Genomic DNA, 25,847 nt, shown 5'->3' with positions numbered 1-25,847 from the left:
GAAAGTTTCTCTGAGCTCATTAAAAATCAGATTTTAAAGGGGCGGGTCTGTGAGCAGGATTTATCACATCACAAATATTCAACTTCCACAAGTGTGATGTAGAAACTTGAGGCCTCCAGAGAACAAAAACTGAGAATGAACTTTACAGTGAAGTCTGAGACATCTTGTGTCCAGCAGCTAATTAGAAACATTTTCATATTCATAGATTCTGGATTTTTAATGAGGGAGAAGGAGGTGATGTCATTTTAAGGATTGTAACAAGATAACTTAACATTTTTTTGCGGTGGTAAAACTACATCAGACACAGTTTATTATTCAAATTAGAGTATTTTACATACATCTTAAAACATGTCTGGAGGGGGTCTTTAAAGTTCTTGAAGTCCGATCAATAAACTGATCAGAATTCTCTCTTCAGTGACTGTTGATACTAAGATGTGAAAGAGGCTGGAAGTACATTCTTTCCAACCCTGCAACCCCAAAGGCTTGTCTCTGCCATTTGATGTTCTATCTGGGACTGAAGCGCCTTTAAAGCAGCTCTACTGACTACAGACTTAATTGATTTGGAAAGTCTCCAACTCCTCAGTGGCCAGGATTACATCCTAATGTTCCATGTCTGCATTAAAGATTTAAGGGGGCCTTAAAAAGCCTTAGAGCAAAAGCAAGCGTCCAGCGTGTACACACACACACACACACAAACATGCCGCCTAAATTCTTCAAATTCCAGACATTAAGACAGGTCGCAGTGTGCCTGAAAAGTAAAAGCAGTCATTCAGAATTTCGAGTCGATCCTTCATAATTATCTTAACCGCTGCCAAAACAAAAAAAAACACACACAAGTCAGATTCCTCCAGGCATCGCCCGAAACCACAACGCTCGAGGAATTCACAGGATACACACACCTGCTTCTCCTCCTTTCACTGCAAGTGTTAAGAGTGAAACACACCTATTCCAATTCTCGCTCACAAGAAACAAGACAATCATTTCTTCTTCTGAATAATAATTGAAACAGTTCAGGTAAGATGAGCTTTTACAGATGCAAAAAATGACAGTTAACAGTGCAGACTTATTTGGATTTCAGTCACAGATGGTGTGGAGTGATCCTTTGTTATACATTTGGACAAAAACATCTAATTTTCTTTTATGTTCCTGCTCTGGAATATAATTTACTTTTAGCGAGTTTGAAAGCCTTAATTATTGAACAGTCCCATTTATAATATTAAATGATTCTAGTTGATAATGACGGTGTGTAGGAGGCTACCTGAGTCATTAGGGAGTAAAAGCGTTTCCATCCACCTGTTATTGTGCACATTTTTAATTTGTTCAAATTTTTTCAAAACAAAATGCAATGAGGCACAATGGAAAAACATTTCCACTGAAGAGACAAAAACATCAGATTTGTATAGCGCGTTGAAGAAACCGTAATGTTCTTCAAATTAACACATGAAACAGAAATGTCACATTTCCATGTCCATTTCGTGCGCTCTTCTTCTGCAGTGGTTTAATGGCACATGACGGACCACCAGCTGTTTATCTTGATGAATCAACAGTAATGTATGGAGATATGCATTCATTCACTGCCTGGAAAGTCTGTTAAATTTCCACCACATATGGATGGAATGTTGGTGATAACTCAAATACAAAAATAATAAAACAACTTAAAGCTGCTGCTGACAATGATCTATTTACACATCTAGCAGACACAGAGCAGCATCAGCATTTATATTGATAGGCCTACATATTGATACATTTTCCATCCATCGACCAAAACTGATATTTGCTCTCATTTTAGCTCTGTATAAAGTCTCCACTGACTCCTAAGATTTAGCTTTTTAAATTGTAAATGCTGCACTATGTTCATCTGCTTGTTGTTGGAATAAACAGTAAACAGTTTGGTGCTGAGCAGGTAGTGTGCAATGTACTTATCAGAGCTGCCTGCTGCTGCTGGAAACAAGGTTGATGAGGGTGGAATATGCAGGTAGGAACACCGAAACAGCTAAAAGAGGCTAAAGAACTCCTACTATTAATTTTTAATATAAAATATAGATTTCAGCTTTGGACAATTAAAAGCACAGGGGTCTACTTTCTCTTAATGTTTTTGTTTTTTGGGGTAAGAATGATCTTGACGATAAATCTTTCTATAAAGCAGCATTAATGTCTGCTATATTTAGAAAGAAAAAAAAAAGGCACTTACACTTAAATACTTTTATGGTGAATGATGAGCGCTGAATATAAAACAGCAGTTTAGAATTCTGTTCATCGTCGTGTGCTTACCTGCAGCATAGCAGCAGCCAGGTAGACCGACATGAAGATGGGGGTCAGGGTGGTGTGTCCGCTCTTCATCAGGTGAATGGTGTAGAGGAAGATCAGGTGACCAGGGATCACCAAAAGGATGAGCACCTGAGCGGATCGGTGATTGGCCCCTGAGAGAATGCAAAGGGAAATAAAGGATGTGAGATGTGTTTAAGGTGAATGTAAGGGTAGAATTTCTTTACAGGAGAAAATAAACCAATCTACAATTGTACATGTCGTCTTTATAAAAATGCATGATTCAATCATTTTGTGGTAAATTGTTGCTGGTTGAATCAGCCCACCTGCTGTCCCCAGCATTCAGAGTCCTGCTGGTTTTCATTCTAGACTACTAACAAGGAATTACTTCCACACCTGGGACACCTGGAGATACAATTAACTGAGGTCCAGAGGTACTGCAGCTGCACGGGAACAGAACTGAGTCAGACTGTCAACTCTTAACATGGTTTAAAGCCCTGTTGCAATCCTGACAGCATTTCCACAGTGCTTCATTTCCGAACCTACAGGGTTTAAAACATATATACTACAGTCTAATATTTATAAAAGCTAAAAAAAACTGAGTTAAAGTTCTTCATACATATCACACTGGAGTTGGACAATGTGAGATTCTATGAACATTACTCATGCAGTACTGACCTGTACCCCAGAATGTACGGCAGGGGTAGTAGCAGCCCTTAGCCTCATCCGGAACCTCCCCGGGAGCACAGTGGAAATGCAGGTGAGTGGAGATCCTGCTGGACTGAATGGCCACCAGGTTACCCCCGATACCTGGAAATGATTGAGATTGTTCATGAGATAGACAATCATGGAGCAGAGCATCCTGTGACTGTCAATCATGACACATAATGGCTATTTATCACCTTTAACCAGAGAATTGTTAATGGTCATTGTTAAAAAAAAAAAAAAGGTTTGCATAAGAACATCCATTAAATTTGGATATTAAAAAAATGTATAATTGGTGTCACTGTTTCTAAATGACCTTAAACATGGTGCTATATACAGTACCAGTCAAAAGTTTGGACACACTTTCTCATTCAAGGGGATGGAAAGTGTGTTCACACTTTCAGCTAGTACTGTGTATACAGTGTATGTGATGAGTTCCAATCATACATTTCTATCAGCCATGGTAATACATCAGTCACGCTCTGTGCTACAATGTGCAAAATGTCACATGTAAATTGGCAGATAGTCATATTTGTGTAATAGTTGTTGCCCTGTGAATGGGTGGCCCTGAAGATGATGACATCAGTGCTCGTTATTAATAGGCCTTTTTCAACATTACTTGTATTTAAATGACTGTGTGGACACACTGTGGATTTTGTCCTCCATCCCTTCCATTGAAAGCACATTTGATCTTTTAATAACCAGTTTGAACAGGAGGAATGATTAAAGCAAGGAAAACCTCTTTCACTGTTCACATGGCAACCTGACTGTTGTTTTAAGACCTACTTGAAGAAATGTGAACCTGTCCTTTAATGTTTTGTTACACCTGTGCTTTTCCCAACAAATCCTCCAAATTAAACCACCACATACATGAACCTCCAGAATGTAAAAGTAAAACCTTTCATTGATCCAACAGTGCTATGGTTAAGGATTCATTAATGATGCACAAAGGCAACTTGGTTAAGGTTAATGAAACATCGTGGTTTGGGTTAAATACACTACTGTTATGATTGGGCCACCTTCATCGTCATGCTTACGTTAATAACAACACTGTGGTTGACTATTGGTAGGAAACAGGAAACAAAGAGCAGCATCCTGTGTCATCCACCCAGTCCTCATCACTCTGTGGACTTCACACAGTTTCCTACTTTTGCTCCCAGCAGACAACAGTCATTATTCCTGCGGCCATTTTTTGGGGGCATTTTCTGAAATGACTAATGCACTTGTTTTTCTTGGGAGGACCGTCTTGCTTTTTCCTGTTACCGCAAATCAAAGTGTCTGCGAAGAAATAGGTTATAAGAAACTTCCCTTTCCCAACCTCATGACACACTAAATTATTAATGCCACTACTGGTATGGCTACATATTGCTACATCTTTAATAGGTCCTGAGAGAAAAGCCATTCTGTAGAGAAATGCTTCCCAACCTGGTGTTTGGAACCCTCACACAGAGTTCCAAGTATAGTATGGCAGATACTGGTTTTTGAATAACACCAACATTGATACTAATAAAAATAATGGATGGCACGATTATTACTGTGGTAAGAAACAAGAAGATACTAAAATCTGTTAAATGTTTTCTTGGACTCATCTTGGGTGTTTTCTGTATGTAAAAATAGTAAATTCCTTCTCAACAGCGACACCTGTGGACGTTAAATTTGCAATTCGCACACGCAATACTATTGCAGTTGATGGCCCGGTGCACCCTGATCAAAATCAGTGTACAGGCTGATATACACAACCGACAAGGTCAGTTAATATCTCATTGAGTTACGTTAATATCCATTCAATCATTTGCTATAAGAAAAACGATAAATACATGTGAATAGCTTCTTAATAGTTATATTGAGAACCTTGAAATACTGGATAGTTTTATCTCTTCAAGCCAAAGAGTCATATAAACAAAACAATCTGAGACTGCTCACAGCTCACTAATGTTTAGTATTCAGGGATTAGGCCTGTCACGGTAATTACTTTATCGACTTATAGTACAATATTTATCATCATGTCTATATACAGACTTATCGTATGATACATGGACATTACCTTGATCATTTTTTGACCTCAATATTACCACACTTCACATTAGCAGCTAAGAGACTATTCATGTCACATTGGTTAAACAAGCAGTGTCCTCCATTCCTCACCTGTACGTCCTGAGTGGAGACTGTAGAAGAATTAAAGGTAAATAACTCTGTCCCCAACCATAATGACAGTCTGTGCTTTTACACAAGTGTAGCGCCCACTCTCCAATCCCACCCCCCCTTACATTATACTATTACATTATCATTATATCAGTGGTATAAAATGATCTTTAAATGACAATAATATCGTTTATCGCGATTATTTCTGAGACAATATATCGTCCAACAAAGGCAGTTATTGTGATCAGATGTCAAAGAGTTATTTTACAGGTACTGCTTGTAGCTGTGTTTGTGAAAGGCTACACACGAAAAAATAATGTCTTTACATTCCTGAAAATAAAGCATATTTTTCCACTTCACTGATGTTACCATGTCACCTTCCTTGTCTAATATAGGTTTGGAGTTCTATTTTCTTCATGTTAGATTTGAGCTAACATTAAGCAGATGAACGGTCATATGAATGTGGGACGCCATCTGTACTGACAAAACACAGGACCGTTTTACATTCACATGCTGCGGCGTTCACACTTTTTCTTTTAGCAAGTAGAACACAGACTAACTTCCTGTGTTCACCCTTGAAGCCAGAGAGTGGTGACTAAGCCCTGCAGGAGAGCTCACATACATACAGATATAAACAACAAAGCGGCAGACAGGTGGGCACAGAGGAGGCTCAGGAGAGAAGAAAAGCCTTTTGCTAAGTGTGCCTTTATGTCTTTCACAAACTGCTCAGGGTGGCACTAAGCAACGCTAGAAAAAGAAATTAGGTCTCTTTATTCAGAATCATAAAGAATGCATAATTCAATGCTTGCAGTTCAGAGGGAAAACTCAGTGAAGAGGTCAAGAACTGGAAACCATATAAAAAGAAAAATAATAGGCGGGGTGGGTGTCTCTTCTTCTCCTAACCAGGCCTGTTATTGTGGTGAGTATATTAAATTAGACACAGCCACCACCTAAGGGTGATGTCCACTTAATTCGCTCTATTGTGGCTCTCTGTCTGCCTGGTGACATTTAACTGGAGCATTACCAGCGGTCCCACTGGGCCTGTAAACAGACATAACTTAACATTGAGTATTCACACCCACTTGGCCCTGTCTGCCCCCGTCCTCTCACGTCACACTCGGGCCCTCATGACCTGATTATGTCCATATCTGCCCTCCACACATCTGATCTGGAGCCAGATGCAACAGCTATTAAAAAGTTCTATATTTAGCTTAGTTATAATGGAAGTGTCTGGAACCGTTGTTACTAAATATTCACACTTACTAACTAACAGGTGGAACTCTTGCTAGCTGAATAAACCAAATGACATAGCTAATGTTACCTTGCTAATACAGTATATGATTTAAGGAGGTAATAAGGATGGTATGGTTGACATATCTGACCTGACACCTTACATTTCACAGAAAAAACTCAATATAGAAACCATGCCAATAACATTAAATGCTAAATGACCAAATAATCTCTATCGGTGCAGAGGCTAAATGTCCTTTTGGGGATGAGTGAATGTGATCCCTGATTACTACTGTACAAATATTAATGTACAAATATTCATATTGTGCAATGTGGCACTTAGTACACACACACACACACACACACACACACACACACACACACACACACACACACACACACACACACACACACACACACACACACACACACACACACACACACACACACACACACACACACACACACACACACACACACACACACACACACACACGTCTACATCAATGGTCGCCAACCCTGCTACTGGGGAGTTACAGTCCTATACCTTATTCTAATTATTAGCTCATTATCAAGCCTTTGATGAGCTTCAGCTGCTGATAACGAGTTAATAATTAGCATCAGGTGTGTTAAGAGTGGAGAGATACCTAAAACATGCAGTGCAATAGCTCTCCGGGAGCAGGGTTATTGGTAGATAGTTGTATTGTGTTCTTTTTTTTAACATATATTTGATTACTGATTATTTCTCATGGACAATACTAATTAGTGTTGTACCACTGATGTTGTTTATCATCTGGAGTTAGGCTTCATGTTTATCCAGCCTCACATGTACACTCATCCAGTTGGCTTTAACCACACAACAATGGATGGAGCTTTTTTTCCCTCTAGGTCGCACATCACATCACACAGCTGTTACAGATGGGACATTATCTGATAAAGAGCCAACAAGCTAGTACAGAAGAGGACAGATGACAATGTTCACACAAAACACCATTAATTTACTTTACTGCTAAATATAGTTTACGGTGCAAGGTGTGCATTGATATATTACCAGCATTTCACATTTAAAAAGGCCAGTGAAATGCCTTTCCAAAAATCTGCTATTTCATTTTCTATTTCAATAACTGTTTCTTTGGACTGTGCACACATTTTGACTTTCTGACTTTGTGTCCTTGTATGTCTGGGGTTTGGTGCAAGCTGGGATGGGTTGGGGGGTGCTTGTACACACTCAGCAGGGGGTGTGCGGAAGTAGACTGAAGGGAGTTTTTGGGAGATCTGGCTGATTCGGGTCACTGGGTCTGACAGGAGGAGTGAGGGTGAAGAGTAGTGAGGAGGTCTGGACTGCAGAGAGGCCACGTGGGAGCTGCAGGGGGTCCATGCTCCCCCTCTGCTGGGCCAGTCTGCCCAGAGGGGGGAGAGAGAGAGAGAGAGAGAGAGAGGAGGGAGGAGCAATGGGGGCACAGGAGCTGTCTGCTGGTCGCTCATCTCATCACCCTTCCTCTACACAATGTTGAATTTTTTGCTTATTTAAATGCAGGTAACGCATTGGATGTGCCACAGTGAAACACACGTAGATAAAATATAATGAAAGAAAAACATGGGGAGAGGAGGGGGAACAAATGATGGAGGTGGAAGTGAGATGTAAAATAGGTAGACGGCTTATCTCCGTACAAACAAGAATAGAGAGAAAAAAAAGGCAAATATGCCAAGATGACAAGCAAAGATTAAAGAGTCAGTTGTATCTGAACGCTGTCTAGAGGAAAAAACACCAGACGCATAACATAATGTGATATGTTCAGGTCTCAGAGGCTCCATGAGAGGCTTTTTAGGACCTTTAAAATGTCACCTGAATTTAAAATCAAAAGGAAGGAAAGAACAATATGCCGGTCTCTGATGTATTATACTGTCTCTAACGAAATAAGGAGAATAAGAACAAATCAGTGGTGAGTTGTGGCCCTGGACCCTGGGCCTTCAATAGGACCACATGCGGCAATAAAAAAAATCAAATATAGCTATAAAAACAAAGCCACAGCTCTGTCACATGGAAGTTCAGCATATTAAAAGGTTTTTATGCCCTCACTGGCTTCACAACACACAAAGATGATTCTGGAAAACCAGTCAAACAAAGCTGTCTGTCGTGACATCATTAAATTTAATATGACATGTAAATGACTAGGCTTATTTTTGACTTATTTCATATATTTGTTTAGCTGGAATGAATGTAAAATATCTAGTATAACATTCAGTCCAATAATAATTGCTCAGCTGGCACATCCGCCAAAAAAAGTTTCTAGCTTTCGGGTTTACTTAAGCGTTATGCGGCCCACCGAATATGTACAGTAGTGTTTCCCCACTGGCCCCGCCCACAAGTTTCCCTCAGCCAAGTCACAGATTTTAAAAATCGGTTTATTTGGCTCGAGGAAAGTTTATACAAATATAAAACCTCCATGGATCAAAAATTCATAATATAAAGAGTCATAATTGACCTTGTTTGCAGTCTGAGGTGTCCTGCCAACAGTTTTATAGATGGTGGTCTATGGAGAAATTATTTTTTTTGGCCGCAGAGGGATTTTTCGCTGCAATACCGCAAGTGACCGCTGGGGAAAACTGGCAGATGGCTGAGCAGCGGCGCCCTATCCAGCTCTTGTAATACATCAGGGTCCTGGCAGCGGAGCGTCTGGGAGTTCACCCAGATACCATGGGGGAGGGGGGGGGGGAAACTGTGATTGGTCCATTTCCTGTTCCGTTATATTAACACACTGTTTGCCAAGACAAGTTCATAGCGATGATGTAGACACTGTTACTATTATTTGTGTGAATAAAAATTTTAAATATATATATATATATTTATTAGGAGTACAAAAATCTGTTCAATTTTCCTTCACTGAATGCCCTCCTGCCTAGAACAATTATAAGAGAAAATGAACAAGCAGACACTTCTTCAATGCTTGGTTTAAATACACCTTTTAAGACTTTAAATATTAATATTATGTATTAAATGAAATAATGGAGGTGAGCGAGCGTCTCCATCTTTCATTTCACCTGTCTCTTCTTATCGAGCTCTACACATCTCCTTCTTCACCCTTTTCTAATCAAATGTCCACACACCATCTTTTCACAGTGTCTGCTCCACATGCCCTTTGTTGAATTATATTTTTTATGAGGACGGGGGGGACAGCCATGCATTTTTATCAGCTATAGCAAAATACACGAAGAAAAACCGCCTCGCTGTTTCCTCACCCGGGAATAAAATGTTGTTAATCAGAGACAGTTAAAAAAGATTGCTGAGACCTGGATCTTTCAGAGGCAAAATAAAAAAAGCATCCTCAACCTCGCAAACAGACGCACGCTCAATTCCCCAGCTGTCCAGTGTCTGCGATATGTCTGGACGGAAAACCAATTAGAGTCAGAATCGCCTTCCATCTCGTTAAATGTCTCTCATTAATGCCATTTAATTAAAAGCTTATCTTTTGTTGTGGAGGTGCCAGGGCCCTGGCAGCCGTGGCTGAGCCCGTTAGCAGTGGGAGACGGGTGGCGGAAGGAAATGGAAGAAGACCAGTTTTATGAAGTGGAGACAGACAGGCTGTGGCTGAATGCCTAAACCGGCCTCATTAGGTAAGTTATTTATGCTGATTAGCATTTAGAGGATTTTTTTTTGTTTTTGTTTTTGGGTAACCTTCGTTTATCCAGGGACTGTTGAGTGAGCTTTTCAAGTTTTCACATTCACACCTGGAAGCTGCACAGCACAAGACAAATGGACTCCATGAAGCGTCATCCATCTTGCGTATAATCACTTTGTCTCTATCTCGACTCGAAGGGTCAAACACTGCATTAATTACAGAATGGAGAGGGGGGAGCTGTGACTGTGCGTGCCACATAACTGCATCGTCTCTGGTTTGATTCCAGTCGGTGACCTTTGTCGAATGCCATACCTCCACCTCTATCCCCTTGTTTCCCGTTTGCCACTTCATCTGTTATCCAATAAAAGGCAAATGCCAAAAAAATAATGTTGAAAAAATAAACTGAGAGGGAGAGTCGAGATATTCAGTGGAGTGGTTACTGCTGTCTGATGTGTAAAATTAAACTGCAACTCATGAAGAAACCTTTAAATGAACCAGTGTAGCTCACAATATGGTTCACTTCTTGCAATAAACAGTTTCAGAAATAAATTCAAGTCAACATGATAAGATGTTTCTTACAGAGCGGCCATGTTTCTCCACACTGAAAGCCGGTTACACAGTCAGATATGTACAGTGGAGTAATGCTTTATACTTCCAGGAGTGAAGGATAAACCCCTAGTGTGTGTCCCCCCCCCCCCCCCCCAGGCTACACATTCAAATACGTACAGTGAATATGAGCAACTCATCTTTCTTGCTTCTCTTTCTCCGTACCGCTCTGTGTGTTTAGTGGAGTAATGCTGCTTGAGATTGTATTTGACTTTCTCCTTACAGACGAGACAGGAAACTGACATAATAAACTCCACTAAAAAAGAATCAACTGGCCGACTCTCTTAAAACTGTCTGTGCTTCAATTCAGCCCTTTCTGTTTAAAGAGGGGTGATTTAGTGTCAGGTGCACGCTGGTAAATCAGAGTGCTATTAATCCTTGCAAATGTATTTATGTTTAAGTTGCATAGACAGGTGCAGCTTGTTAGTTAAATGTTATTAAAATGGGAGTTTCATACTTCTATTTTGAAGCCACTTACTCCTATTTTGACTCACTTCAGACTGAAGAAAAATTAAAATGCAAAACAGCAAAAGCTCCTTGCTGCTGAAAGGAGCAGCGCCAGTAAAAATGGTATATATTATACTGTGGCAGGCAAGAAGTGGGAGAGGCCAACTGGGTGTGGCAGAGGGGAGTCTGCCTTTTGGGATCCAGTTTAATTTGATTATTTTGGGACTAGTTTTTCTTGGTTTGATAGGTAGTTTGGTTGTAAATAGTTTCTTGATAGAAATCTTTGGTTATATGAAAATTTGATGAGTTTCAACGATTTGTTAGCTGTCATTGAGTGTGTCTCTCACTTTGCAAAAAAACTAAAAAAGCCTTGAGCGTCCATGCATTCACTGCTGCTCGTCTAAAACAAGTTGTGGCTTAGATCAGTTGTTCAGTATGCTGCTAGCAAGCTGACGTAGCCGCATAAACATGCATGGGTGAACTAATTTAAAATGAGTGATTGAACAAGTTTAGTTGTCATCAACTCTCCATCTCTCCACTGCTGTCTGTCTCTCCTCTGCTGCGCTACACACACGGAGGGCTCAGCCCCGTCTGTGCTGAGAAAGAGAAGACAAACAGCGAGATGGCGACTATAAATGACAGGAAAAAGCAGCAAAGACTGTCTTTATTTGAGTTGTTTACTAAATTCATGTGCTCTTGTTTAATTTCAGCTCGATGTGAGAGTCTAAGCTGTATTTTGCTGTCATTTATGGTCGTGTTTCTCTCCTGCTCTATTCTCCCCCCCCTGGCAGGGCTGGGTGTGCACTACAGAGACAGAGACAGTGAACCAGGTGAAGTACTCGAGCTGAGAACAACTACACTCGTTGTGTTACTGTAAGAGCATCACAAGCCTCAGGAGTAAAAAGCCAAGTAGAGTAATGTAATCAAATCCACACATTGTATTAAGATGTGCTATATCAGGATAGGTATCATTATCAGGATATGAGTTTTGGTCATATCACCCAGCCCTACAGTCATGAACATAATGAGAATTGGTTAAAAATACAGACGAGTATTTGATGTGAAATAACTTTAAATTACCTTGAGTAGTAACCTTGGACAATTTTAGGTGCCTCCATAAAGTGCTCCATATATAGATTGAAAAGAGTGGAATGAAAGAGTGGAGGTATATAATGAATGCTGATGCTTTCTACAGTTCCACAGAGGAGAAATGGGATGTGAAATTAGAGCGATCTAACCACACACACAGTGAGGTTTTTTAAAACATAGCTCTAGTCTAAATCCCACCCGGATTGAAGAAGAAGCTGTTTCATTCAAATCTTTGGTCAAATCTTTGACCAGATTCTCCTCGTGTGTTCGTGTCCCGAGGGCAAATGATGGCAGCGACACCTTGATGCCATTCAGAGTGAAGGAAGAAGAAGCGGTGCCAATACTGTGACTCACCATTGATAACCGGCGTGTACACCACGATGCCTGCCAGATTTGGGTCTGACACTGTTTTGTCAAGGATGAGCCCTCCGATGCTGCAGAACACAACACAAATAGATCATTTAAATGGTGTTACTGTGTGTGTGTGTGTGTGTGTGTGTGTGAGTGAGTGAGAGAGAGAGAGAGAGACAGAAAGAGAGAGACAAAAAAGGCACATGGAATGAGGAAGAGAGAACACTATTTCTCTCAACAGAATGATGCAAAATGACGTCCACAGTGAATTTTGTGTGCTTTTCTATAAATGCCACTAAAAATCAGCTGCACTAAATGAGGAAGAACAAGACATAGAAAGAAAGATTTCTCGATTGTTTTCAGCTTAGGCTACCCACAGCCAATATTTGTATTTTCTCACTCCTCCATTAAAGCTTGAGATAAGTGGTTTCACCTGAGTGCTGAGAAAAAGAGTGCTTGAGAGAGAGAGAGAGAGAGAGAGAGAGAGAGAGAGAGAGAGAGAGAGAGAGAGAGAGAGAGAGAGAGAGAGAGAGAGAGAGAGAGAGAGAGAGAGAGAGAGAGAGAGAGAGAGTGAGAGTGAGAGAGTTAGCGAGAGTGAGGGAGACAATCACTCCCTTCCCGCTAGCTGTATTTGTGTGGCTGCCAGGCTCAAGGGGACCCGAGGGTGTATGCGCTCGGGTGCAGCAATTTGTTTAGGGGATGAGTCATCAAGCAAACCAGACACTGGGAGTCGCAGACTAGCAGAATAGCAGAATAGCTGTTCTTTCCCCCTTTGAAGACTAAACACACACGTACACGTACACACACACACCTGCTGATGACCATGGCAGTGATGACTGGCTCCCATCCGGAGTAGAGCAGGGTGCGGCTGGCTGGGTGCTTGGAGGAGATGACCATCCACAGTGGCGTCAGAGACATGAAGAAAGCGCAAACCAGTGACGACACGTATGGGTAGGAATCTGAGGAAAAAAGGAGGAGACACGTTCATTTTTCCTACTTCACATTTTCGGAAGTCTCTTTTTTTTCCTTTTTTTTTTTGACCTGACACCAACACAAACAGCTGTAGAAGAAATTCCACATGCAGTACATGCTTAAAATCAGTAACTCCTTAATTAGGTAGGAGGTGAGGAGATATGTGATTTTCAAATAATTAAACAAGGCTGAAGATCTGATCGAGCATTCAACGCCACATTTCAGTACTTGACAACTTTAAATATTCAAGGACATGACTGGATTTACCTACAAGGAGGGGGGTGGGGGGGCGCAAAACTAAGCTGAGGGTAGCCGGTGACCCCCATTGTTCCCACTCTCGACAGATTAGTGTGTACAAGAAGAGAAATACACATGACATCTTAATTATATTTCGCCTAGAGCCAAGACAACCACCAGCACTCCTTTCCTGGAGTACTACCAGGCAGCAAGATTGCTTTTTTTTGTGTCTGGTCTTACTTACAACTAGCTTTCACCATGTTTTCTGGCCTTTAACAGAAAAAAGGGGCAGCTAATTTGGAACCCACCTCATTGCCATTTAAGGTGATATTGTGCTTTACAGATAGCCTACATACCAGGGTCTGAGGACTTGTTTTTTTTTTTTTTTAAACTGTGTGGTTATCCAGCCTTGGCTACAGACACATTTCTGTCAGTTCACCCTAACCCAAATGTGACTTATTTTAGACAAAGCAAGTTTGTTCATGAAACATGATGTCATCCATAGCAAAGGGGTCAACTCTGCCACTGCTCTTAGTGCAGAGGTTCTCCAAGTTCCTCAGTAAAGTGGCTCTTAGTGGCTTTGTGAATAGGTTTAAAGAGGAAACTCTCAGCTAGAAATGTTCAGCGCTCAGGAGGACTCTTAATGTTAAAATAAGATACTTTGCGAGTACAATAGCAAACTGGGGTTAGGGGTTAAGATGGTGACCATGAATCAAAACGTCCTTGGTCCGAGTTCCCCTTGAAATCTGTGAATCTGTCTCTTGGTCCTGTCATCTCTTTGCTGTCCGTTGATAATAAGTGCACAAAAATGAGCAAAATTCCTCATAAAAGATACAACTGTCATCAAGTCAACTACCATCATTGTATTAAATGTCTGAGTGTCTGTTACTATATTCTACAAAAGTCCTTCAATATTTACCGATAAGAATTTTTTTACAGACTTATAGGACATGAAAGGTTACAGTAGTGACATGGGTCAGTTCTCTGAAAGTGAAAGGTACTTACTGTCTACTTCTGAAACCTGAGATACAGCAAACAAAAGGAAAGATTTGCAATCCAGAAATATTCCATCAACATTTAGATGATGAAAAAAAACATCATCAGGGCGGCTGTGGCTCAGGAGGTAGAGCACCACCCACCAATTGGAAGATTGGTGGTTTGTTTCCCGGTACAGTCCAGTTACCATAACATCATGACATTTTGAAATTAAAGAATTGGTCCGGAAACAAAAAAGGGTCTAACTTGTTATCCTACCTTTACTCTCCAAACCACCTTACCTACATGTTTCTTAAAAAGTGGAGCAGAGAGAAAACACACACCAACACAATTAAGGTTTCTCTGACTTTCTCTTTATCACTGCTCCTTTCTGTTCCAACTACAATATAGCACAACGCAACTATTTTGAAAGAGTAATTAGGGTAAGGCACCTGCTTTAGAGCCACCACCAGATGTTTCCAGCAGGATTATGTTCCAAGTACTAAATAACTGTCATTAGGAAACAGTCCCAGATTTATTATCTGGATGGTTTCATAGCTAGAGAAGAGAAAGGGCCCACTGTTCAGTTTAGGGTATAATGGGCTCTAGCAGTCCGAAAATATAAAGCTGTAGCAGGTACACTGAGGCACACATTTGGGAAGTAGAGCTATGTTCCATGGCAGTACACCTCCCTCTGGAGCAAAGTTCTAGACATGAACACAGAAGGTAAAACCAGCTAAACATGCAGGTCTTCAACACGTTAAACAGTTTACATATACCTCTGACACCCTGCCATTCAGTTTCCCTGTTGCCATGAATAAACCAACCAACCAACAATTGATATTCTTGTCTATCTCCCCTGGAATACATTTTGCTAAAACGATCTGAAAAGTGAAAAAAAAAAGAACAGTGCGACTGCCAACTATCCCCTTTAGCTGAGGAATGGAAAGATGCTTCTAATGCACGGGAAAGACACAATGATCCCAATAATGATGATAAGTACCCTCTGGCTTCCATGCTTTATGATAGAAGTGCATCCAAAACCCAGCATGAGTTAGCAAATGTAGAAAAGTACAAGTAAAGCTGTATGATGTTTCTGTGTAATGAGGCATCTAAAGCAGGTTTAAACGAACCAAGGACCGTCAGGGTTACCATCACTTAACAGGGTTTAAACCATCTTACTAAAAGTACTGATGACTTTGTTCTTTTGGTATAACGCTATTAATAATTATTGCTTGTACGTTTTATTGATTTGAGTTACTGAGGAGTTATTTCAGGCCTCCAGGGTTCCAAATGTAGAAGTCCTGTTCATTTGTGTACATAGACAATGTTAGACGACCGACAAGGAGTTCTACTGAGGCTAGTATGGACAGGAAACCCTACTGGCTGAATCATCAGTACCAGGTAGGCAAATGATATGAATATCTGCCAATAAGTCAGGTAAAGCCTGGGTCCATAGAAACATCTGGAGAAATGTCAACTACAATTCTAAAAAAAAAAGCATATTGGTAAGAAAACATTCAACCCTTGAGCCTAAGGCTGCACACAACAATGAGTCAAATGACTATAAGTATAACTATGACTACGTCCATAAAAGAGGTTGCTCACAGAGACATACCGACACAGAATTAACAATGGTTCTCTTCAGCTCTACAGAGCATTTTAGCATCTTTCAGATCACTGTTTTGGTTTTATGGCAGACAACTTTACTGTCTTGATTCAGTCTCACCGATTACGGTTGTTTCCAGCAGCAGTAGGCATATAAAAAAGCTCTGATAAACCCAGTGTACACTACACTGCCCAACAACAAACGGCAGACAAAGCTAGAGGATAGCTGGTTCAAATAGAGGAGCGTTTAGCAGCTTAAGTGTCAGATCTATTTCTCAGCAGTCGGTGGAGATTAAAAAGAACAAAAGCAGTTATAGGACTTACATTCTTCAGGTGGCCTTAACACAACTTCAAAAGAAAATGTTGCTGCAAGTCTGCTGGAAGTCTAAATATGAAACTGTTTGCTGAAATATTTTGTGGTAAATCTAGTAGCTCTCATCCTTTTCTCCAAACATTTTATTAGACCTGTTGTGATTTCTGGCACGGCCTTCTGCCAGCACATCATAAATCTGTAAATTAAAAAAAAAAACCTATCCGATATTGCAGATGATGCCCCATTCTATCTAATATTTTCTTGTGAGAATAATGTCATAATAGTGTGATATTTGATTAGCCCATTGTGTCGGCATAAATGCAGCCAGTGTTTCAGTATCTAAACAAACACTGATGTATTAATGAGCCATTTCTTTCAATCTATCTTCATTTTCGTCTCATCACTCTTGTGGATTGCCCTGAAATGGCCCAGTGGTGCCACATCGACACAAACACACTCAAACGCACTCATTCCGTGCATGCTCAGAAGCTCTGGGCTCCATTTCTTGGCGTTTGTGTTCCATCTCATGCTCCCATTATCCGTGCTTTTATCTATTGTTGAGCCCTCTCAGTAAAGCACTCTATAACAATCTTGTTGTTGGACGCGCTGTGTAAATAAACTTGACTGGACTCCACTTGGCTCCTGCAAATACTTAGTCTCGCCTCTGTCCAGTGCCTGTCTACTCAGCTGGTTTCCCTTACAATTAGAAACATTAGGGACATTACGTTTTTATCTGTATAGGATAAATTGTAAATGCAATTCTCACACACACACTTTAAGGTGCTGGCCTGACCATCAGAAGGAACTTGCATAGATAAGCATGATTTAAATTCTGTTCAGTTGAGAGTAAACTGGCCACTTCCAATTTTGGAAGAGAGTGTCAGCGTGGCTGGGCTCAAGAACAACAGAGCCACTGTCTTGAAAGTGACACAGCCAGACAGCCTCACTGCTCAGCCTTGCCATGGAAATATGAAATGTGTTTAATAAATTAACTCTCAGCATTAAAGGGGATCTATTATGCTCATTTCCAGCTCTGTATTTTTTAGATTTGCATGATTCGCAGTTCAAAAAATGTATCTTACGCTGGCCCTTTATGCAGCTCCTCAGTTCAGCCTCTGTCTCTTAACAGGTAGTCTCTTTAAGGCCCCCCTCCCAATGAGTCCACTCTGTTCTGATTGGTCAGTTCTCCGGAAGCACATATCAGAGTTGTGTTACGTTACCGCTGAACCCAACAGTTCCTGCTCCACTGCTTCATATTGAAAAGCTTTTAAATGACTAAACAACAGGAGACTTTTTATTCTGAAGAATTTTCAGGAAATGAAACAAGTTCCTCACTGAATTAGCAGAGCATCATTAGCACCTAAAACCAGACGATATTAAGAGCCGTTTGTGCAGGGGGAAATAGTACAAGTATAAACCGCCCGAGTGATGATGATGTTGTATGATGAAGAGCTGCAGATGTCCAGTTCACCTCCAACAGGTAGACTGTAGTACTTATTACTTTTCCCTGATGTATAATGGAAAAATACACACAGTATGACAGCTCAGCTGAAGTCATGGCTCAGTGACTACCCCCAATACAAAATGCCATAATATAAACAGAGCGGAGCAGTGAACTCACGCGCTCTGTGTGGAGCAGATGACCATATAAAGAAATCCGTCCCAAGCTGATGTCAGCTCAAACTGAAGGTAGAAAAAAACGTTTGGAACCGAGTGTACAGAGCAAACAGAGCCCGGGATTACTTCTATATCTGTATTTTTACCTTGTTATTTGACACTTTGGCCACTTTTAACATGAACATCCAACACTGAAACATTATGTGTGTAAAAATAAGGAAAAGGATAATAAGTCCCCTTTAAACTGTTCCTTTCATAGTGATGAACATCTATGTCATACAATTAGACCTGACAGGGTTAGTTAGTATGAGACGGTTGCCAGAGGAAACAGCTCCCAGTGTTCATTGTAATTAAGTCATACATGGTGGTGTAACACAGGCCTGGGTGTGACATGAACTAAACGTGGAATGCGTGGTGAGAGAAAAAGAGATGGTCTGTTCTGCTGCCAGTGGGCAGCATCGCTACAAAGTGAGGCAAGAGGGACCTCTACTGGCTGACTAAGGGAAGTGACTCGCTACAGAGAACCATGAGAAGAAAAGCATCTGAGATTCTGGAAGGAGAGACCATGTTAACAAATGTTTAGCAGGACTATGAAACTGAGGATTCAAACTCTATTATAACTGGAAACTTTGGGAAAATGGTATATAATGTCAACATCAACTATGCATGTATCCAAAGAAGAGAGAAATTTAGACTGATGATCAGGCATGTTTAGGAATGGATATTGGACCTCAATAAGGTGCAGCACAAATGTGTGTTTCACTACAGTAGGAGTTAAATGTAGGCAGTTAAATGCATTAAATAAAGACAGAAGAGTGCAGTTGCAGCCTCTAGTTATTTTGCTATAAAGTAATCAAGTTTAAGTGCAAGTTAAATGAACAACATTTACAACTATCTGCACTCTGTCTGTTTGATGGTCCCTGACGTTCACTATTAATTATAGCTATATTTTTCATTGCAAGTATTTAGTTATAGCTCTAAAGTTTATATAAATGATAACTAATTAAATGCAGGTCTCTGGATGTGTTTGTGGTGCGGATGTCTGATGTCATGATGATGGTAAAGTCAAGTTTTTCTTCCTATCACACCTGCTTCATGACTCATCACCAATCTGCACTCTGAATGCCACAAATTAGCTAATGCATCAGAATACATTATCAACGTCTGTCAACGCGTCTTTTAAATTGCCTGATCCTACATTAGATGCATATGTAATACTGAGAGTGGACCTTACACACACTAAGAGGAATGACGCACCAACTATGACCCCAGCTAGATAAACACACCTCATGGGTTTTGGGACAAAAAGCGTCACATTTGCACCTAAAAAAAAGGCACAAACGAAGTGGATCAAATTCAGTTTTATAGTCTTGTTTCCTTATTCTTTGATCAGACACTCAAATTTAAATAAAAATGTAGCTTATTTATTTATAATGTATTTTATTGGGGCAAAGTTCTTGTACAACTGCTTGTGTTCAAACAACTTCTTCTTATGACGTGTTGGGAATTTTTGGGAATGACGTTGGAATCGATCTAAGGGTGTTGCAATTGCACTGTGTGTTCCTTAGCCAAAGAGGACACCCTGTGTTTAAACATTTCACATTTAGGAACTTTGGCTTCTGTGATGAAATAGCATGATTTGTAGAGAATGTTCAAAGTGAGTAAGGTAGTGAGAAGTATTGTTTTTATCTGTACTGAAACTAATAAGCTTTATTCATGTTACACTGCATCACTGTAGCTGCTTGATATAAAAACACAAACTAACAGGAATCACATACTTTCATGTCTGATCCTCTGTTTCAGTGTATTTCCTCTGATTACATCATTCAGCCATTAGGACTTTTTCATTACATATTCTGCAATCTACAAGGAGTGAAGAATAATATCTTTCAGTGATGCGCTGTCTTATACGAGGATTTTAAATAACAACAGCCATGTCCTTACCTGTTGTAGTGAGAGCCTAGACTAGACCTAGACTAAGTAGTTAGTTATTCACTCACCCAGGCACTTGTAGAGGCCTTGGCTTATCCAGGCCAGGATCGCCAAGGTTATGAGGTCACCAAAACTGGCTGCAATGGGTGTAGCAACGTTGTCTGGGTTGATGCCTGTCTTCTTTGAGCCCACGATCACACCCACCATGATGATACCTGAGCATGACATGAAGAAGAGGAGGAGGAGGAGGAGGAGGAGGAGGGGGGGGGGGCACTTCAGCAACCACAAGTAACATTTAAACATGATCATTAACATGCACTGTCAGCAAGAAATAAGTGTTTTGGGAGATCAGTTACAATGACAGCGTGGACAGACGTGACCCCAGCGTCTCCACACGGACAGTGTTAACAGTTTATTCTAACCAGTGGGTCTCAGCTGTTAGAGTGAGCGTGTGTGTGTGTATGTTTACCCTGCAGCAGGGAGGCTATGAAGGCCGTGGCCACGCTGCTGGAGCACAGCAACACTGCGTGGCTGAACTGGAACTTCCCCTCCGGGATCCAACCGAGGACCACAGCTGCTACGGCTGCGAGGAAACCCACCACGGTGGCCTGAACCTGGAAAAGAGAAGCAGGGGAGATAATGGATGAAATGACAGGAAGCAGAACAAATCAAACAGCTTGTATTGTAGTGTTTTCTATTGATTAAAAAAAAGAAAGAAAAACAACAGGAGGATTATAGTAGGTAAGTCTCCATATACACATGGTTGTAAAATAATGTAATTAAAAGCATGTCAAAGCAGGCACTTCTATTACGTAACACCTGACAACAACTTCCTGCTGACAGATGTTATTGTGAAACAACAACTCATTACAACTCTGTGATGTTTTGTGTGTTACGGTGTGTTTATCAGTGTGTGGGTAGATGATTAGCAGAGCTTGTACTCACTCCTACTACACAAAGAGATCAATACAGTAGTCTGAGTCAACGCCCACCTGGACCAATTACCACATTTGTTATGTTATGTATATCAAGAGATATAGAGATAGAGATATGTCATATAATGTACCATAACTTAACATAAATATGACAGTGAGATTTTATCCATATATCACATATAATTAAACGGGACTGTGAAACTTTATCAGGCACATTTTTACTACTTACTCTATTATTTTTAATGGATTTTTATTCCATACTCTTTAATTTTCTATTATTTTATTTGTTGTTGATCTATCTTAGTGCTTTTCTGTTTTTAGTAGTAGTAGCTCTTGCTGTCTCTACTCTTATGTAATCTGTTCTGTTTTATTGCCCTGTGAAGCACTAAAGAGTATTATTATTATTATTGTTTTTATATGACCGGACATGTAAGTGGATGATCAAAGGCAGCATTAGTGTGTGTGTGTGTGTGTGTGTGTGTGTGTGTGTGTGATTACCTGCTTCAGTGCAAGGTTGCCTATGATTAGATTCCACTTCTCTATGGGAGAATCCATCTTGCCCACATTCACCTGTGTTGAACATAGAAAAGAAGAAGTTTTTCATATGAATGGTTAGAACTACGTCAGTGCACAATTTTAGGGAACCAAGAGTAAGTGGAAAAATTAGTAGCAGCATAGTTCAAAACATCCTGACTATTAGTTGTACATTTCCCACAATACAGGTCGATAACATCTTTTGTTAGAACCTCCCTGCTCCGTAAACACACACACTACTCAAACTCTACTCTGTTAAGTTTGTAAAAACAAGCTAAAATGAGTCACCACCAAACCAAAAGCTGAGATAATCTCCTCTTGCTTTTTCCGGATTTGACAACCTTCCTATAAAGCCACAGACCACATTGAACCTCATTATATAACTGCTTTTCAGAGGCTGAGCAGTAAATTCACTATAGCAAGTTTTTTTTTTAAATCAGTGGAAAATAAATTGAAAACAAATATCAAAACAAATCTTTTTGGCTTGTTTCAGGGACTTTTTTGGTTTAAGTCTGGCCTTTGACGGGTGAAACGTGACCTCAGCTGGATTGAGAACAAGTGACTGACTCGGCCGATCATTTGTATCAAAGCTCATCTCTCTGATATCTTAAGAGTGTGACATCATCGACAGGCGCACCGAGCCAAAGGTGAGCAGCTGTTTTAAAAACAGGTGTCTCTGGGCCTGGATGGGTTTCAACTTCAGTCTTGTCCCACATTCGCAACTCATATCAACACTTCATATCAATACATATTTAAAAAAATAAATAATAATAATAATAATAGTGAACTTTGAGTCTTTAGCACCTTCCAAACTGAAGTTACAGATAGATAGCCCTTTATTGTCATTGTTATTTTAACTAAACATTGAGCAACATGTAAATACACACATACTGCACAAACTCCACCAAACATTGAACAACCGACATATATCTATCACACTCAGGAGGGCTGGGTCCATATGAGGTTATTGGGGGAGGTAATTGAGTGCTGAGATGGCAGACGGGACCAGGCTCTTGCTGAAGCGTGCCTGTCTCCATCTCAGAGTCCTGTACCTGAACCAGACGGCAGCAGTGTGAAGTGAGGGTAGAGAGGGTGTCCGGGTCGTTAGTTATTGCTTGTGCGAGGCGTGTGACTGCTCTGTGGTGTGGGATGGTTGATGATCATGAATGCGGTGTGTGTTATTTTTGTCAGTTTGTTCCTGTTAGTGGTGGACAGCATTATATGAAGCACAAGATGCTTCATATAATACAATATACACCGTTTAACCTAAATAAAATGTAAAGAGTCACACATAAAAACACAATAAAGAAAAGATCAATAAAAAATGAATAAAAACAAAAAACTAAATATAAATATACATAAAAATATATAATATATAACATTTTTAAAAAGTCAATTAATCTATCATTTTTTTACTATTTTAATAACATCATTTTAAATGACACAGGAAAAGAGCATGTTTGGGTTTACCCTCGCTGTCTGTCTTACAGCTGGGTCTGAGGAGGACAGTAAATTGTTTTTTTTGGAGGGACGGTACTGAAGAGTATCAGCTCACACTGAGCTCTGCTGTCCGTGTTGACACAGCGCTGAATGAATGTGGAGTCTGTACACGGGGAACCGGAGGCCAACAGGAAGAGCCGAAAAACAAACAAAGAGAGAATTCTGCTCCGTCGCTTCTTCTTCTTCTATCAGAGTTTTTTTGTTTTTTTTTAAGGGGGTGGAGGCAAAACACAGAGATGTGAACACACACTGAGAAATAACAGGTTGTGCTGAATAAGTGCTCTGTGGACTTATCTGCGATGACTTAACCTGTAATTATGCAGCTTTTGTGGGGACTATGACACAGTTTTATGGCTGATAAAGTACAGTATGTACCTGTTCCCTCCCTTTAACTCTCTTCCCCTTTTCACACTGTGAGAGATTAAAGTGGAACAATAAACCACCTGACTGTTTGGACTATCCTCCTCCTACATGAAATCACCCCTTGCTCCGCTACGTCAGCAAATTCCTCCGCTAATTCCAAATCCGCGAGGCTCTTACACCGAAATCTGTTCAAGATGCTCCCGAACAACTTTCCAGAGTACATAAATATAACCTGTACTGAGAAAATGAAAGTGAAGACAGCTGCACTTGTGTTTTCTGCTTCATTTCACCTGACAGAAGAGAAGAGTTACAGTCCAATAACAAGTGAACACACCTCCGCACCCACATACACCACCTGCATCTACAGAAGGAGAAACTTGTCAAGCAGAGTTTAAGCCGACTCTTTTTACAGTTAGGGGTGTTCATTTTCAAATTCTTATTTCATAAAGGTGGTCTTACATGGTGTCATGAGTGATATAATCTCCATCAGAACTCACTGGGAACGCAAAATATTTCCACATGGATGATTTCAGTGAAGCGGGAGGGGGTTCGAGTTCGGTTGATGCGTCTCCTATTATATCAGCGGTTGCCATGGTGTCTTTAACTGGCTGCAGGTTCAAGTTAGAAGAGGTAATGATGACTCGCCGCACTTCAACACGTGCGAGTATGTGTGTGTTTTTTTCCCTCTTGACACGCCTGCTGGATGTGACATTGGGAGCGTGGCTACATCCTCCATTCCACCTTTGATTTCGAGGGTTTAGAGTGCAACACAATCTAAAGTAGCTTGGTGTAAAATGGGTCAGAATGTTGGACTCAAGCCACCCAATTACAAGAAGAGAAAGTTGTGTCTGAAAACTAAACAAATAAAACAAAACAATAAAAAATAAAAGTCTGTGGAGCTCTTTTTAAAGCAGCTACAGACAGATAAAAAGTATATATGAATGCAGCTCTACAGTCACACAGTTACTATCTAATATAGCTCCAGTCTTTTATTGACAAGAGCTGAATCCTTTACAACAACTAAAATCTTTATTTGGTTAGTCTATGCTTTATAGTTCACACTGCACATAAAAATACCACGGCGGTGTGTCTTCCTCAATGTTGTCAGAGAGTGTGTGTGTGTGTGTGTGTAGGTGTGTGTTTGTCTCACCGCTGTGGACAGCCTGGAGGCCAGAGTCATCTCCAGGTTTCCCTTCAGGCCGAGCAGCGCAGGAACCAGGATGAAGATCTCCGTGATGTACTGGAACGCCGCCCAGTGCTGCAGACGACACGAGGAAGTGACGGTGTTGACATTTGTTGTAACGTTTGTTCTGATCTTATAGTGACTCTCTTTTCATTCACAGCCTCATTTGGCTTTACAATTCAAGCATAATGCTACAATTTAGATAAAGAAAACCTCTTTAAAAATGTGCATGAATTATATTCAACAGTGTTATCAGACTGAAGTGTTTAAAACTAACCGAAAATGCTAATTTAGGCAAAAAAATACAGTCAAATAAGCTCTTTTATATCTCCATGTCCTCCAGAGGAGGGACGACTTAACACAATACTGCAAACTCAACATCTCTTCTAATAAACAGTTATTCCATTAATCATCTGACGGGAAATTCTCATTATCGTGCAAAGATGGCTGACACATGTATGGGTCCCATCTTCTCTAAAAAGGGCTCAATGAGGTTTTCTTGTGTCCATGTGGTTTAGTTTAAATTTAAAGGGGTTAATATGTGAAAATAAACGTATGAATAACTTGCACACATTCTTTTTTTGTGGACCCAGCATCAAATTTCTGCTTTTAATCCATTTAGAGAGAATATATTAGAGGATTATGGTAAAAATGTCTAAGTGGTGTAACCATAAAAACTTTGTACCAAATAATTCAACTTGCTTAAAAAAACTAAATTCTCAATAAAACACCATATCAACTAGTTTGGCATGATCTTACATTATAACTTTTATATTAAATAAAGATAATGGAATACAATTGTTCTATATATTACATTTACTCTGGAGAATCATGGAGATCAGGAAACATTTACATTATTTTTTAGTAATTACACTTAAATACACTGTAGGTGGATAAAATATTGAATATTTATTATTATTTTGTGGTTACACCATTTGACATTTTCAGGAGCATTCAGTCTTACTTTTGGTTTTAAAAAAATGGTGCAAATATCATTTCACATGGTTGCATACGAGCATGCAACAACATGTGCCAATGGTTTCATGCTTTTCTGCCAATCAACAGTTGCTAGTAATGTAGCAACAAATGTAGAGATGTTCCACCAAAAGCAGTGACGAAGAAGAAGACTGCAAGCTTGCACTCATGAATATAAATAATACATTATTTAGATATGTTCAACATGTTTGTTGGAGCTCCAGGAAACATGCAGAGCTTTCCCCCCT

At 40.2% G+C, this 25,847-nt stretch overlaps 1 protein-coding gene across 2 annotated transcripts in view; it reads right to left on the bottom strand.

Annotated features, from left to right (window-relative positions):
• Positions 1-25,847, bottom strand: part of slc41a2b (solute carrier family 41 member 2b) — a 43,048-nt gene that overhangs the window by 13,823 nt on the left and 3,378 nt on the right. For both annotated transcript variants that reach the window (XM_062443687.1, XM_062443686.1), the window contains exons 3-10: positions 24,592-24,699; positions 21,543-21,614; positions 20,579-20,723; positions 20,178-20,324; positions 13,267-13,414; positions 12,459-12,538; positions 2,944-3,075; positions 2,272-2,420 (exon numbers count right to left, since the gene is read on the bottom strand). In XM_062443687.1, the coding sequence (XP_062299671.1) occupies positions 2,272-2,420; positions 2,944-3,075; positions 12,459-12,538; positions 13,267-13,414; positions 20,178-20,324; positions 20,579-20,723; positions 21,543-21,614; positions 24,592-24,699 (981 nt within the window). The remainder of the gene's footprint in view (positions 1-2,271; positions 2,421-2,943; positions 3,076-12,458; positions 12,539-13,266; positions 13,415-20,177; positions 20,325-20,578; positions 20,724-21,542; positions 21,615-24,591; positions 24,700-25,847) is intronic.

This window comes from Scomber scombrus, chromosome 22 (assembly GCF_963691925.1).
Source record: "Scomber scombrus chromosome 22, fScoSco1.1, whole genome shotgun sequence".
Taxonomy (NCBI): domain Eukaryota; kingdom Metazoa; phylum Chordata; class Actinopteri; order Scombriformes; family Scombridae; genus Scomber; species Scomber scombrus.
This window is presented reverse-complemented; position numbering and strand designations above follow the sequence as displayed.